At 45.0% G+C, this 15,761-nt stretch overlaps 1 protein-coding gene across 1 annotated transcript in view; it reads right to left on the bottom strand.

Moving 5' to 3' along the window:
• The window catches only part of LOC147666303 (maestro heat-like repeat-containing protein family member 1), a 73,285-nt gene that overhangs the window by 17,184 nt on the left and 40,340 nt on the right, over positions 1 to 15,761 (bottom strand). Inside the window, exons 13-15 of the mRNA XM_086949146.1 lie at positions 12,900 to 13,007; positions 8,402 to 8,521; positions 7,323 to 7,421 (exon numbers count right to left, since the gene is read on the bottom strand). Coding sequence (XP_086805272.1) covers positions 7,323 to 7,421; positions 8,402 to 8,521; positions 12,900 to 13,007 — 327 coding nt within the window. The remainder of the gene's footprint in view (positions 1 to 7,322; positions 7,422 to 8,401; positions 8,522 to 12,899; positions 13,008 to 15,761) is intronic.

The raw sequence follows: 15,761 nt of genomic DNA, 5'->3' as shown, positions 1-15,761 counted from the left end.
TCAAGAGTTTGGGGGTACACTTTCTTGCCTCCTCTTACAGGTATTTCACGAGGCGTTTGAGAGCGGGTCTCTCCCACAGAGTATGACGCGGGGGAAATTTGTATGATCCTCAAACTGGGGGATGACAAGCACAACCCTTCTTCGTATCGCCCAATCACTATGATTAATACTGACGTGAAGATCTTAACCAAGCTACTGGCCACCCGCCTGGCGCCGTACATGGACCATCTGGTCCATTCGGACCAGTGTGGGTTTATCCCCGGAAGTAATACAGCCATGAACCTACGGCGCTTGAATCACATTAAACACGAGGTACAGGGTAGTGAGGAACAGATGGTTCTGGTATCCATCGACCTCGCTAAAGCATTTGATACGGTTGATTGGGGCTATCTGCAGGAGGCCCTCCGAGTGATGGGCTTGGGCCCCAACTTTTGCCGATGGATTCGCATTCTATATACGTCCCCTCGTGCCAGGGTACGACTTGGTGCTGCGCGATCGGAGGAGTGGCAGTTGGGACGGGGTACACGACAGGGGTGTCCCCTCTCGCCACTCCTTTTTGCCCTGGCCATAGAGCCCCTTACTGTTCGTGTCTGCACTGAGATGTCACAATGGGGCATTCAGGTGGGTGACACGTGCAATGTTATCTCTTTATATGCAGACGACGCCTTATTTTATTTGAAAACCCTGAGGGAGGCGCTTCCCGATATTGTTGTGTCGGTTCGGCAGGGCGTCGAGATTACGGCTCAACCGTAACATTTCTCTGATCTTCCTGCTGTCGGGTCTTGAGTCAGTGCCCTTGGAGGACTTGCCGGAGCTTGGGCTGCGCTGGGAACAGGAGGACTTCTGTTATCTCGGTATTCAAGTGGCCTCAACAGAGGCACAATTGCTGGCCCGGAATATTGTTTGGGTGATTCAGTCCTGGCAGAAATCAGTGTCCTTTTGGAATACCCTGCCGTTATCTTTAATGGGTCAGCTGGCCGTTGCCAAGATGGTAATGCTGCCCAGGACGCTATACGTCCTCCAAAATACGCTGTGTCCTCTTCCCCCTAGGGTCTTTCGTACCCTGAACATGCTACTTACATCCCTGCTCTGGGCGGGCCGGAGCAGTAGAGAAGCTCTTCATACGGTCATGCGCTCCTACGAGGAGAGACTCAAAAGAGAACAAGGAGGACCCTACTCACATGGGAACCAGGGCATTAAATGATATCAAAGAACAACGGCTCCTGTGGTCTAATACTGAAAATATATCATTAACTATGTAGCTAAATAGCAATTCAAAGCCCACAACAAGGGCTATCAGAGATGTCAAAAAAGGTTACACCAACAATTTGAGAGAATACTCAATACTGTTTATAAACCAAATCACAAATCACAAAATTGAGGAGAGAGGCCTAGAGGCCCTGCGCTTTGACTTATATTATTACGCGGCGCAGCTGCAACCGGCAGCCAGATGGTTCGACACGACTCTTGGCAGGCAGAGCGACGGTGCAAGAGCTACAGGTTGCATTGCTGCAGGGAAGGAGGGCAAACGAAAATTTTCCCTATGTGGTGCGGCACACGGCGGGCGTTTGGCAAAGATTCGTAGAGAGGGTCCTGCGAAAAGCGCCCTTCCATAGAGAGCTCCTGGTCTGGATACTGGCCCCCTGGTGGCAATGGAACAACATATGTCTTTCGTTGACTGGTGGGAGGGGGGCTGTGAGGTTCTGTCCGATCTATACCCCACAGAGACCTTTTTAACATATGAACAGGTGGTAGAGACCTTTGGTCTCGGCAGAGGACAGTATCTGCACTATCAGGGTCTGCACGATGTGGTAAGGACGACTTGGCCTCAGTGTTCGGAGGCACCCCCAACAACCCACACCTTACAGGTTCTTCTGTCCTGCGGCAGGGGGCGCAGACTAATCTCCCTGCTATATGCAGCTATGAAACAAGACTCCGCCCCACCGGTGCCACCAGCCTGGGCGGCCTGGGAAGCTGATCTGGGCGAGCCGCTGGAACAGGAGCAGCGCAAGCGAATAGGGGCTCTCACGCGCAAGGTCTCATGTAATGCACGCTTTAAACTGATACATTTTAATTTTGGCCACCGTACCTACCTCACCCCGATCTTGTTGCGGCGTTCATCTGAAGACAGGGGGGACAGCTGCCCCAGATGTAGTGCAGAGGGGGCGGGCTTCCTTCATTTAGCTTGGGACTGGCGGTTATTAAAGAGCTTTGGGTGAGCCTGGTAGATCACATAGTTGCCACTACAGGCCTCCAGATCGCACTGAAACCCTTGCATTGCCTACTGGCATTGGTCCCCAGGCCTAGGAAACGGAAACTTTCCTATAGATTACTGCAACTGATGTTGGTGCTTGCCAGGCACAGGGTAGCAATTACTTGGATGGGACAGAGGGCCCCAGAGATACACACATGGCTTAGAGATGTGAAAGAATAATCCCCAGCCAAAGAAACGCATATGCGGTACACAAGGAGGGATGGAAACTACCGGAAGACTTACTTGCCTGGCGAGCCATGTGTATTTCTGGATTGGCAGAGAGAGGGTTGTCTTCCCAAAGCGACTCTGAAGGGACAAGTGGTGAATTATTCTTGCTGTCTATTTATTACAGGGCGTAGTGCGAGGCCTGGTTGTTTCCTCACGATGCTATCTATTTATTTGTCTGTTATACAGTCAGTCCTCATGGGTCCACGTACATCCAGGTGAAGGCTATAAAGTGCCATAATGAGAATGTCGCTCTGTATACATGTGTTGTTGTGATGCCATCTGGGGGGGATTTTCCTTTTGTAACTGTTGAAATTAAAAAACTGAAAAATAAAGTTTAAAAAATAAAGAGTGACGATTGGGACAGCTAAATGGAAGCCTATGGGCAGGCTGAAGCCCATGTAGTAGATCCAGCAGTCTTGGTTAGAGCAGCGCACACGTGCTGTCTAGAACAAAGACCTAAAAAGAACCACTTTTGTAAGTTAAGAGCTTTGCCAGAAAGCGGATCTTTGAACTGTTGGAAAAAGTAATTTCCTCCATTTCCTCCATCTTGCGACGACTTCCTGCAGCTTCTGGGCACTGCTATCGAACCATCCCACTTAATAACAATTATAAACTTATGAAGCTTTGTTAGATCTGGGGGTCTCTAGTTGGCAATGGTATTCACCTTTGTCCAAATAGGGACCCTTACTTCAGTCAGTATGAGGGGATTACACTCCTTAATAACCTCTGCTCACCCCCTTGGTAGCTTGGCACGAGCAGACAGGCTTATCTCAGAGGCAGTGTGTTAAGCATTTGTGAACATACACAGTAATACAGTGGAAACACTACAGATGGACACAAAACAGGTTTTATAAAAAGAATTGTTTTTTATATAGACTTAACACAAGACCACAAATGACAAAAATCCACAATACTATACTAAAAGTTGACTTAAAGACGATAAATGTTGCTTAGTTCAAGTTGATGTTAAATGCAATAAAGTTCTCAACAAAGTACCTGGATGCGTAACGCAAAGTGAACAAAAGGCTCGCAAAAGGGGAGATGCGTTGGTTCTGTGGCCCGGGGGAACGGTTGCGTCCTGCCTTAATGCTTGCGCAGCGTAAGGGATGCGTCGTGAGCCTTACCGGTGCAGAGGTGATGCGTAGATTCTCGACCTGCGGGCCTGTTGCAGTGCGCAAGATGGCACCTTGATGCGAAGCGACGATCCGGTTGCGATGCGAGAAGATGGCGCCCTTGATGCGCCCTTGATGCGGCAATGCGACGACGATGCGATGACGCCCTGGCAGCCTTGCGACCACTCTGTACTTTGGAGCCGCAACAGGCCTTACGACACGCTTCTCTGGTGATGCGATGGCGACTCTCTCGACAGGGTCACGCTTCTCTGGTGGTGCGACAGCAGGCAGCTTAGATGAACACACGCTTCCAGGGAGATGCGGCAGCGGCGCACTTCTCCGGCGATGCGACGATCTCAGCTGCGGCGTCGACACGCTTCCTCTTGGTGCGTCGCGCTTCCAGCTCCCAGCGACACGCAAATGTCTGTAGATAGAATTCCAAGCAAGGAAATTCACAGAGGGAGCTGGAGGTGAAGTCTTTTGGCCCTGAGACTTCAGCAGGAGGCAAACACAGTTAAAACCCTTGGAGAATATTATGTAGATGATGAAAGTCCTTAAAAAGTTACTTCTCCTTTCCCTTGGCAATGAAGAAACCACTGCAGGCCAACCCAGCAAACTTCACACTGGCAGAGGGGCAGTCCAAACTCCTGCAGCTTCTTTGGTCCTTCTCCTTGGCAAAAAGGTTTCTTGTTCCAGAAGTGATCTAATTTCTTGGGATCAGGGTCCCAATATGTATACCCCCTAATCCTTTGTTCTCTGAAGGCAGAAAGGCCTCTGCCTAGTCCAAACCAGTTCCTGAGCACTTTGTATACATGACTCCTTCCTTCCTTTAACTGTGCAGGGCGGAGACATCAGACGCCCCACAGGAGGTGGAGCCAGCACAGGGGAGGGAAGGCACAGCTCTGGAGCACTTTTTTGACATGATTCCTTCTCTCCGTTCACAGTGCAGGGCAGAGACATCAGACAAGCCACAGGGGGTGGAGCCAGCATTGTAGAGGGAAGGCACAGCCCTATTCAGGTCCCAGGTGCAACTCCTCCCTCCCATCTAGATGCAGATCTCTCTATTCACCACTGGGCTGCCCCATCCTGTCTCCTGGAATCCCCCAGCCCTGTCACTCTCAAACCCAGACAAGGAATACACAACCTAGCAGAGACCGGCCTGGATAGTTAGGCAAGAAAATACCTACTTTCTAAAAGTGGTATTTTCAAACACAAAATATTAAAACCAACTTTACTAAAAGATGTATTTTATTATTCTGAGTTCAGGCATACTAAATTTGAATTTCTACAGTGTTCCCTGAGTCAGTTAGGATTATAAGAATGTAATAATCTAACTGCCTATTCTGGCCTATGGAGAACAGGTAGCCTTCAAAAGTGAAAAGCGAAAATGGCTGTAATTCACTATTAGGACATGCTACACACATCAGGGCATGTCCTACCTTATACTTACAATGCACCCTGCCCTTGGGCCTACCATAGGGTTGTCTAACATGAATCAAAGGTAAGGTTTAGAGACTGGCAAGTGGGTGCACTGGCCAAGTCGACATGGCAGTCATAGACTGCACACAGGCCTTGCAATGGCATGCCTGACACATACTTTACAAGCTGCTTCTGTGGTTGGCACAACCAGTGCTGCAAGCCCACCAGCAGCATTTCACTTATAAGTCCTGGGCACACATGCTGCACTGTACTAGGGTCTGACAAGTAAATCAAATAACCCAATCATGGAATCACTAATTAGTATATCAATTTAACATAGGGAGCACTTGCACTGTGGCACTGATTAGCAGTGGCACAGTGCCCAAAACATATAACCAGCAAAAACATATCAAAACAGAGGAGGCAATACATCAAAAATGGAAGGGAGACTCATGCCAATGATGTCATGTCTAACAAGCTTGTTTTTATTTCATTTAAAGGCTGCCAGCTCATGGGATTCATGCCTTTACAGACAAATGTTTTGTCATTGCTATTGGCACATTAATTGGAGTGCAGCTTCCACTTATTCTGGTATACAATGTACTGTGAAATAAGTGAGGGATGTGTGATGGCTGTTCGTTATGAAAAAGTTTAAATACAATTCTTTCTCTGTGCAGACAATTAGGGTGGCACAGGCAACAAAAATTATTCACTCAAAGTTGAATTATGGACTCAACAAACTTTTGGGCAGCACTACCTCAAGCATCCGTCTGCTCAAAAGACACTTGTCCCCTGCCAGTGGTATTTAGGTTAAAATTTAGAAATGAAATATTGAGGAAAACAAATACAAAAAGAAAAGTGAGAAACTGATATTTCAAATGTTATTGCTGTATAAGTATCTGAAAATTATTTTATAGGATCTGTTTCTTGTTGTAAGGTACACAAATCAAAAATCCTATGCCTAACCATAACGCTATCACTATCATTTGCCCATTACTGTGATGTACTATAACCCAAACCCAAACCCCCTAACACTAGCAGGATAATATACCCACCACTTTTCATAGACCTGAACCTAGTTCATTCCAGCAAAGTATCCTTAACAATATTCTTTACCCTAACCCTGTATCATGCCCATACTTCATCTCTAGCCCTAAAGTTATCCCTAAGACTAACATTAAACAAGAACTGTTCCCTAACTGGCACAATATACGCAACCTGAAGTCAATCTCTATCCTTTAGACTTACCTTAACCCTACCTCTAACTTTAATGCGTACCATCACCCTTACCCTAACTCTTATTCAAACACACCCTCACACACAGACACAAACACACACACACACACACACATCTTCTTCCCCAACCCCAAAGGTGGCAGGAAGGCCACGAAGAACATGCCCTGCAAAACCAATGTTCCAGTGAATATTGCCTTACCCAGCTGCCTAAATCCACCCTGGCCTCATGTTCACCCAGCCCCTAAATACAATGATCTTCCCTGGTCTTGTCCTAGGCATAGAGGGATATGTGCTGTTCTCTGCCCCTACAATGCAATCACACTGCCTTATCCATGTGTCAGGGGGGTTGTTCACGTTGTCCTCATGCAGGCCCATCAACCTTGCTGAAAGACATGAGAGGTAGTCCTGTAACACAACACACCAGTGCTGGTGCCAGTTGCCTCCTGGCCCGGGCCAGACACCATTTCAGCAGGAGTTTAGAACACAGAAAGCTGTGTGCTATGGAATATGGACTCAGCCCGTGCCGTTTCTCAATGTAACTGTTTTCTTTGGGTGCAGAGCCCAGCCTTTACCCAGGCCTGTTGTTTGATCTTGAGTACCGAACCCCCCTTGAGTCCACGGTCTGGCCTTAGACCCAGTCTTGTATTGAACACCCACATTCCTAAATGTAAGTTGTCTTGGAGGGTGGCCTTTCCATCTGTGCTCTATCACTTCTGAAGTCATGAGTAAATCAAAGGAGAAAGAAAAGGTTGAATGACTTGTTTTAATGGACAATTTAAGAGATTGTTGCATTGGGTATCATAAGCCTCTTCAAAATAAATTTTCTAAACAAATGTCTAAATTTTCTGCAACAAATGATATATATATATATACATGAGGTACGGAGGCTGCACTGGCCATTTATTTGATACATTTTTGCTTTCGGAATTGTAGACCGCCTACGTCTTTAGACATATTTTAGCTTTTCTTTCCCGTAAACTTTTATCTAATTGTAAAATACATTTCGTAAATGTGAACGCTGCTGCTGAGGAAAGTTTTGAAATATAAGACAGAAAGAGATGCTTGATTCTTACCAGTTCAGTTCCAAAAAGACAACTCTTGTATGCTTCAAGTACCTGCCGGCATGCAAAAGGATGAACCTTGGCACATGTTTGGAAACCAATTACTATGCCCTGCAAATAGTGAAAGACAACTCACAATACTCAGGGAGACACTAGACATTAATCAAACACAGACACTTAGTACAAGAGATTTCATAGGAGAAAGAAATGCTAAAGCTACTTCTTGATTTCACATTCAGTGCGTACAGCTGGCATTGGTGAATGATTGTCAACTAGTAAACTAAATATATTCAGTGGCCAGAAGCATGATTTAAGGATACCCTTATATAGCTATACTGGAGGGCATTTACCATGCTACTAAAGAAGCTCCTTTGGACAATAAGATGAGAGTTCAGTCACTATTTGTTTTCTGTCACTTGGTTCTCTCTGGTGTTTCACATAAAAGAAATGCAAGGACAGTTCAGTACACAAGCCTTCTTTGCGACAAAGGAGTGTGATTTCTTTGGAAGGGGTGCTTATCCTTTCTTCCTCATGTCTACTGTGCAGGGATTGCACCAGATTCTGTTCTGTCCTTCATTCCTTGAAAAATCCCACCTCTAACAACAAGTAGAAACAGACTACTATGTTGTCTATTTTGAAGGCCTCTCTGAGAGAGTCATTTCCAAGCCTTCACATAGCTTTATGTATTTCGCGGCTTCTATCAAGAGAGATCACCTAAAGAGGCCCCTAACTATCCCTGATGAAATGCATTATTAGTCACCTGAATAAAGGAAATCTACATTTAGTTTCTGCTAACTTAGTCCTCATCTACTCTGTGGAGCGTTTCCACTCTAATATAATTTGGCTATGCATGGAGTACAAAATCACACTTTTGGGTGAGCGGAAGTGCTGAGTAAAGAAGGTTTCACCTGTCATCAATAATTTACCATCCAGCTCTGTTAATGAAGTTACAAACCTGGACAATGCACATCCAGATGCTCCGCAGCCCCATATGACATCCTTCCCAACTTGTTTTTGTTCTGGTCTTACACAGTGAAATACCCTAGGGAAATAGATCTATGATAATTGTAAGAAATGCACTTGATACTTACTGCATGGTGAGGTGTAGAAATAAACCTAGTAGACTCAAACATGCTTCGAAAGAAGGGTAAGATCAGTGCAGTATCATCACAGCTGGCCATGCACTTTCCTAGGCACTGGAAAATAAAACCCTAAAAGGGAGTAAATTAAAGACATTCTGAGTTAAAAATAAACAGCACCTCCTGCCCACTCTATGAAAGTCTTACTTATATCGGAGCATTCATCTTTAATTCACTCTCCACACATCTTTGTCTCCTACTCTGAAATAGCACTTAATGAGTTTAGTGAAATGTTTGTTATGTTATATATATATATATATATATATATATATATATATATATATATATATATATATATATATATATATATATATATATATATATATAATTACTGGACATTGTAGAGATTTGTATATGGCCCTGAATATGACTCAAAACAAGGGAAAGATGGGTAATGGGAACCAATGAAGGTCCAGTACCTAGGCTCCGAAAGTGCTAATGCAAAAACCAGTGGAGGTACTGTTCCTTTCAGAAAGCAAAGAAGAAAGAAAGGCGGACAAAGAAGGGGGAATCCTAAGGATTTTTTCTTGGTGCCTTTACAAATCCGTAATGTATCATCATCATGGGTGTTCATCATAGGGCTGGTGCTGCAATGCCCTAGGGGCCCCACGAAGGGCCGCTCTAGCGGAGATCTTTTTTTTTTTGCCATCTGATGAAAGTGCCAGTGTGAGGGCATGTGTGGAGAGGAGTGAATGTGTATAGTAAAATCAAGCGAGACTAAACCTGTCTAAGAGATACTCGATTAGACTTTAAACTGATTGTTCCCTTGACAGGATTAAAAAAAACATAATTTGGTACAGGCGACTACAGGGAAGTCATGTATCCAAGTAGCCTAAATCTGTGAATGTGGTCAGGTCAACATGTTTCATGCCTGATGGCCCAAAAAGGATCCGTAGCACTTCTTCAGGACCTAAAAAAGGAGGGGTAACCCTACCCCACACCTAAGATGTGATATAAAGTGTAAGCATTCCCCTAAAAGAAAATACACAGTAAACAAATGTTTTGCATGTATGGGCCAATGTTTCTCCAGAATCGCTTTTCCAGCACACTGTATCATAGTGTCTCCAAAGGTAGATGTGTGCAAGTTATTGTTGTGCTGATCAGTCGCCACAATGTGAAAGAAGTGAAAAACACACTAGTATATGCAATATAACAGAACAGGCAAGTGAACATACATGTACCAGACAACATAAAACCAATCTGTGTTGATGTTACACAGTGTATCACAAGTTGTCCTCAGGTGTGAGTGAAGGGTCTTTCGATTAATGCCCCATAGGTCAAAAGCAGAGGGTAGCACTCAGCTGCTAACTGAGGAAAGAACAATGAGTCAACATAAAGAAACAGCAAATCAAGGGGACCCACATTGCCTTAGGGTGAAAAAAAAGAAAAACAGAGAGTTGTCAAGAGCTGCAACCATATTCATGTAGTTTCTATGCAGATGAGAGCAAGAGACCTACCATCCTCTGTTCATCTGGATCGAGACGAGCAGGGGAGAAGACCCATCTTTTAAGATGCAGGTAATTGTAGTGATTGTTCTCGGGTAGGGTGCATGCGACCGTGGGAAGGAGTGATGACACACTGGACCCCTTGAGATTCCACAAGTGTACCCAGAACCTGAAGGGCCTCCAGGTACACACCAGACCACACATTCAACAGTCCCACATGCAGAACACCTTGTGGGCCTTACCAACTGTCACAGGGCACTATATCTGTGGGTCCTACGGGGTATGGCCACTCACTAAACATTCCAAAGAGGTCAGGTTGTGTTCACGATTCACTTAGAAACAGGAAAGTCACAGTAACTGCAATTAAAAAATGGTGCTTACCGCAAGATAATATTGGAAGCTACTATTTCATGTAGTCCTTTAAACCTTTTCAGAAGGGTGCAAGGGTGGATTTTCTGCCTCTCCAACAAGAGCAAAGGTCTGAACAATTAAATCCTCTAGGGCAAGGTGTCATTCAGTCCCTTGTTAAATCAGATACTCTCTTACCATGGCTGGATTGACATTCTCTTCATACATGGGATCTGATATACCATATCACCATTGACACCATGTCACATATGGAATGCCCTGCTATGGAGTCCCAGACACCACACTAAGCAGTGTTTATGATAAGCATTTTGCGACTTGGAATGGGTCTCTTCTTCAGCAACAACAAATAATTCTGTTGATACCAATGAGGTGATACCCTTCAATAACATAACATTTAACTGTCTTAGTGTACTGTTTTAGATGCCGCCTTACTAATACAATCAACAACTTTGGGCTGGCCCGCATTTGACCGCTACACACTCCAAGATGGCCACCACTGAGGGATGATGCTTTTGCTACACAAGGACATGAGGGCCTTCTCCCATTTCCTCCAGCATACCTCTTCTCTTCCCTCTTCTCCTCATTCAACATTTCCCAATAGTGCTCTCCAAGCATCCTAATCCATTAGGAATAGACCACTTGGCCGCCCGGTGTTACTTATTACATGTGGTGGCCCAGATTTCCAACATGAAGACAGATGTCAATATGCCTAGATTCCACCATGAGGGATGGCTAGGAGTTATGGGCACCTGATTTGCTCTCCATCACTGTATATGCGAGAGCACTTAGGTTTACCATACTTTTGTCTTACCATCACCCTCGATTAAGAAAACATTCAACTGTCTTATTTTACTACTTAGAAGCCACCTTACAAAAACCATGGTTGACTTTGGGATGCCCAGCATTTAACCATTGCACACTCAGAGATGGATTCCACTGAGGGATCATACCTCTGTTACACCAGCACGTGAGGGGCTCACTCCTTTCAGCTCAAGCTCGTCCCTCGCCTCCTCTCCTCTTCTCTCCTCATTGTCCACTAGGTCATCACTCCTTCCCGCTGCTGCACACACCACACCTGAGGACATTGCTCCACTTACTCGTACCTTCAATGAAAAGTCTTCTTTTCTGCTCAGTCTCGAGCCAGGCGAGCAGAGGAGGGTAGGTCTCTTGTGCTCTCCATGCTGAAACCATGTGAGTATGAATGCTTCTCTTGAAAACTCTCTGATTTTCTTTTTCTTTTAACACTACGTCATTTGGGTCCCCTTGATGTATTGTTTCTTTTTTCTGACAATCATAGCTCTTTCCACAGTTAGCAGCTGAGCACTATACTCTGCTTTTGACCTATGGGGCATAATTAATTGATCCAAAGGGTAAGACCCTTCACTCACAACGGAGGACAATCAATCACTTATGATACACTGAGTAACACCAACACAGATTGGTTTACTTTGTCTGTTCCACATATGTTTGCTTGCCTGTTCTGTAATATTGTATGTACTTGTGTGTTTTTCACTTCTTTCACGTTGTGGCGACTGATCAGCACCAAAAATAGCATCAGCATGTCTACCTTTAGAGACACTAGGATACAGTGAGTTGGAAAAGCGATTCTGGTGACTCATTGAACCAAACATACAAAACATTTGTTTACTGAGTGTTTTCTTTATTTTCTCATTTATTTTCTAGGTTGGATGATCAATTCTAAACATTATGAACCAGGTATTTTCTTCTTAAGGCATACCTAAACAGCATATCAAGTCTTAGGTGTGGGGTAGGATTATCCCCCATATTTTTGTTCCTGACTAAGCATTGTCGAACCTTTTTAGGCCATTGGGCGCGAAACATGTCTATCTGACCACACTCACAGATTTAGTCTACTTGGGTACATCATGCCCCTGTATTAGCCCCAACCAAATTATATTTTTTTAGTCCTTCCAAGGGAACTATCACATCAAAGTCCAGTCCGGTATCTCTTAGTTTTAGTCTCCCTTCACTTCACTGTGCACATTTACTCCACCCCACACATTAAAATTGCCCTGACACAAGCACTTCTCATCGGACAGCAAAAATAAAAACATCTCAGCTGAAATGACCCTTTGTGGGGCCGGTAGGGCATTACAGCGCCGGACTTATGAGAAGCAAGCCCACTATGAAGCATGACATCCTCACTGATGTGTGAGGGCACCAAGACATAATCCTTAGGATTCCTCCTACTTTACCCGCCGTCCTTTCTTCTTTGCTTTTTGATAGGAACAATACCTCCACTGCTTTTTGCATGAATAGGGCCTCATATCCCCTGAATGGGAATTGGCTCTAACATGAAGAATACCTATTGCCTTGAGGAGTTCCATTAGGGAAATGAGTATAGCCCTGACATGTGGTGGCTCCAAACGATTCAGGTAGACAGGATTACCTCAGGGAATTCATCTCCATCTGATTCATAGTAGGTCAGTCTTTCCGGGAAGTGGGTAAACTATACCTGATTTTCTCAGCTTACTAAGTCCAATGCTGTGTACCCATATTATAAAAATTAACTTTACTAATCACAGTTCAATTGGAATACACAGTTCTATCCTTCTCTGACTTTGTGTTAAATTGACTTCCCCAATGGTTCAGTGCTGACCCTTGAGAGCACTAACCTCCTCATTCACATGATGGGCAAAACTGTCAATCTGTCGTGTGAGTTCTTCCATAAAAGCGACATGCCATTCTCTGTATGGGGCTTTCTTCAGGATAGTTCCCAGGAACTGCAAGAAAAACAGTGAGAGACTTTAATGGGGTAATATAAACTTAAATGCAGTATCCAAGGCTGACGTCTGAAGTGACTTTGAGGAGATAAGGGTAAACAAACTTCAGCTAACAACCTCTTTAATGACAAAATTATATGAACCAGAAAACACATACAGCAATGCTTAAATAGTGCAGTGTGAAATCAGTGCTCAGAAGAAACAGGAGGCCTTGATTTGCACAGAAACACATGCAACAAAACCATGCTGCACACAAATTATTGTGAAAATAGCAACAGTGCAGCCATCCAGAAAGAAAAACATGGAGAGTATGCAAGAATATCACATACTTAGAAGCAGAATGCAAACACATAGACTTTTGGGTTACCAGTATGGTGGCAGAATGTACATTTAGTGTTAACAAGGATAAAGACTGAACACAATGAGGAAAAAGAAATTTTACATGGCCAGTATGTCCCCTGCGTGTACCCCAACGTTTAGTGTACGTGCATGTCACCCATGCATTTTCCCTCTATGGCCTGCAATAATGATGCCTCTGCATTTGCGTCCCACATTAGGATGCCAGTCACCAAGTCTTCCATAAAAGAAACGTTAATTCTGCACCGAGGCCCAGGTGGCCCATGTGTTTGCATTGTGCACTTTTAATATATCGAGAAAAACCCATTTCTCCATTTCATGGCTCAGCCAGAGCCAGTCCCCGAATTCAGGTTTTCATGCCTCCAGACACTCTGAGGGCTGCAGCTACGTGTCCCTGACCTCGCATACTTTTGGCTAAGCCGAGAGGGGCCCAGCCCGGGGTGCCAAGACAGTATTGTGCATAACAGTTATCTGCTTGCTCTACAGAATCACATTCCTGCCTGGTGAAGAAGGTAAACAGAACCCGTCTGCAGAGATAGGGCCTAGCCTTTCTGTCTCCATTTAAGTGATTTGCAGAGCCCGCGTCCATAGAAAGCCCAAGGCCCCCTCGCAATGAACGAAGAAATAGATGCCCACACCGGCTCTTGGTGATGAGCGACCTTTGCTTCAGATAATACATCCCCGGACATAAGATATCAGATAATACCAGACGTGCTGGTCGCCCTGACCCTGAAGGCCTCCCTACCAGACCGAAAGTCAGCTTCCCCCCAGTTACACGTCAATTGCACGTCATGATCAAGTTGTGCACACAAGTAGGGCAAAGTTTAAGCTGGCCATGCAACCCCCTTCCATGCATCCACCCACCTATGACTCACCTATGACTCATCAAGTGAACGCCCACATGTACGCCCATATGCACACCCACATGCTCTTATCTCTTTTTCTCTTGCTCAGCTTGGAGCGCTCCTCCCTATATGCGAATTTGAATGTATAAATATTGTACTCTGTGAATAAAGTTTAGAAGACCCTTCCTGAACCTTCGTGGTGATGGAACCGATTCTCCCCTAACTCGAGTTATTGAAATAAAGCCCTTTTGAATCGGACACCACAGACTCTGCCTCTCATTTTAGACAAGACCTTTTGTTTAATTATAGAAATTATGACAGGGTAATACTTTATTTACCACAACAAGGAAAAGAAAATTGCATCTCAGGAGCACAATAGAAGCACAGTGGCGTGTGATGACCTGGCAAAAAAATACAACAGTGACAGAGTGACAATTGAGATGAAGATAGTGAGCACGGATCATGTGCCAATCCGATTTCAGAATATGAACATACTGATAATGTGGAAATCAGTGAGCAGAGTGGGAAGAGTGATAGTGTGACAATCAAGGGAAAGAAGAATGTTGTGCTAGTGTGACTATCCTGGGGATATAAAGAGTCAGAGGACACGATTACCAGTAAGGGGCTACATTTGTAGCCCTGTTCAACAACAATCAGATTTATGAGTCATGCCATGATCGATGTAGAGCCTGTAATTTACCTGGGTAAAACATGGGGATAAACTTTGATACATGCATGAGTAGATGCAGTGAGCATGTCATTTCCAATTTTCTGAGGGTCATCTTAGGCCAATGACGTTTTTAATGCTTCTGGTAAATATTGCATATTAGGGAAATGTTATGTACCGAGTACAGCGTCTCCTCCTCTGTGCAAAATCATAATCAAGGTCATCAAATGATCATAATCCATAGAAATTATAGGACTATGGTGAGACTATGGTGAAATCCAAGGTTGGATGCTGGTCAAACGGCGGCGCTTATATTGTTAGACCTTAGCGCCGCCTTTGACACGGTAGACCACAGCATCCTCCTGCATCGGCTTGAGGAGACCGGCATTGGCGGTCAGGTGTTGCAATGGTTCCACTCCTTTCTAGATAACCGCTCCTTCTGTGTTGCCATCCCTCCCTTCAAGTCCAATTTCCAACCGCTGGCCATGGGGGTTCCGCAAGGGTCCTCGCTGAGTCCCACGTTGTTCAATCTTTACGTGAGACCGCTGGCTGATGTCGCTAGGCAGTGGGGCCTAACTTTGGTCTCATATGCCGACGACACACAGCTGGCGGTTACTCTCAGCGGGGATGCCGAGACTGAGGCCCCCAGGTTTCAGTCTGGACTGAAGGCGGTGGCTAGCTGGTTGACAGGCAACTGCCTTCAGGTAAATGCCACAAAAACGGAGGTGATGGTTGTCGGTAAGGGAGTGGAGCTGTGGGGTGACCAATGGTGGCCCTCTGAGCTGGGACCCACTCCGACCCCGGTATCTGAGATGAAAAACCTGGGGGTCTGGCTGGATGCGGGCCTCTCCTTTGTAGGGCATACTAAAAAAACTGCGGCCTGTT

This window comes from Lissotriton vulgaris, unplaced genomic scaffold, assembly GCF_964263255.1.
Source record: "Lissotriton vulgaris unplaced genomic scaffold, aLisVul1.2 SCAFFOLD_694, whole genome shotgun sequence".
Lineage (NCBI taxonomy): Eukaryota > Metazoa > Chordata > Amphibia > Caudata > Salamandridae > Lissotriton > Lissotriton vulgaris.
This window is presented reverse-complemented; position numbering and strand designations above follow the sequence as displayed.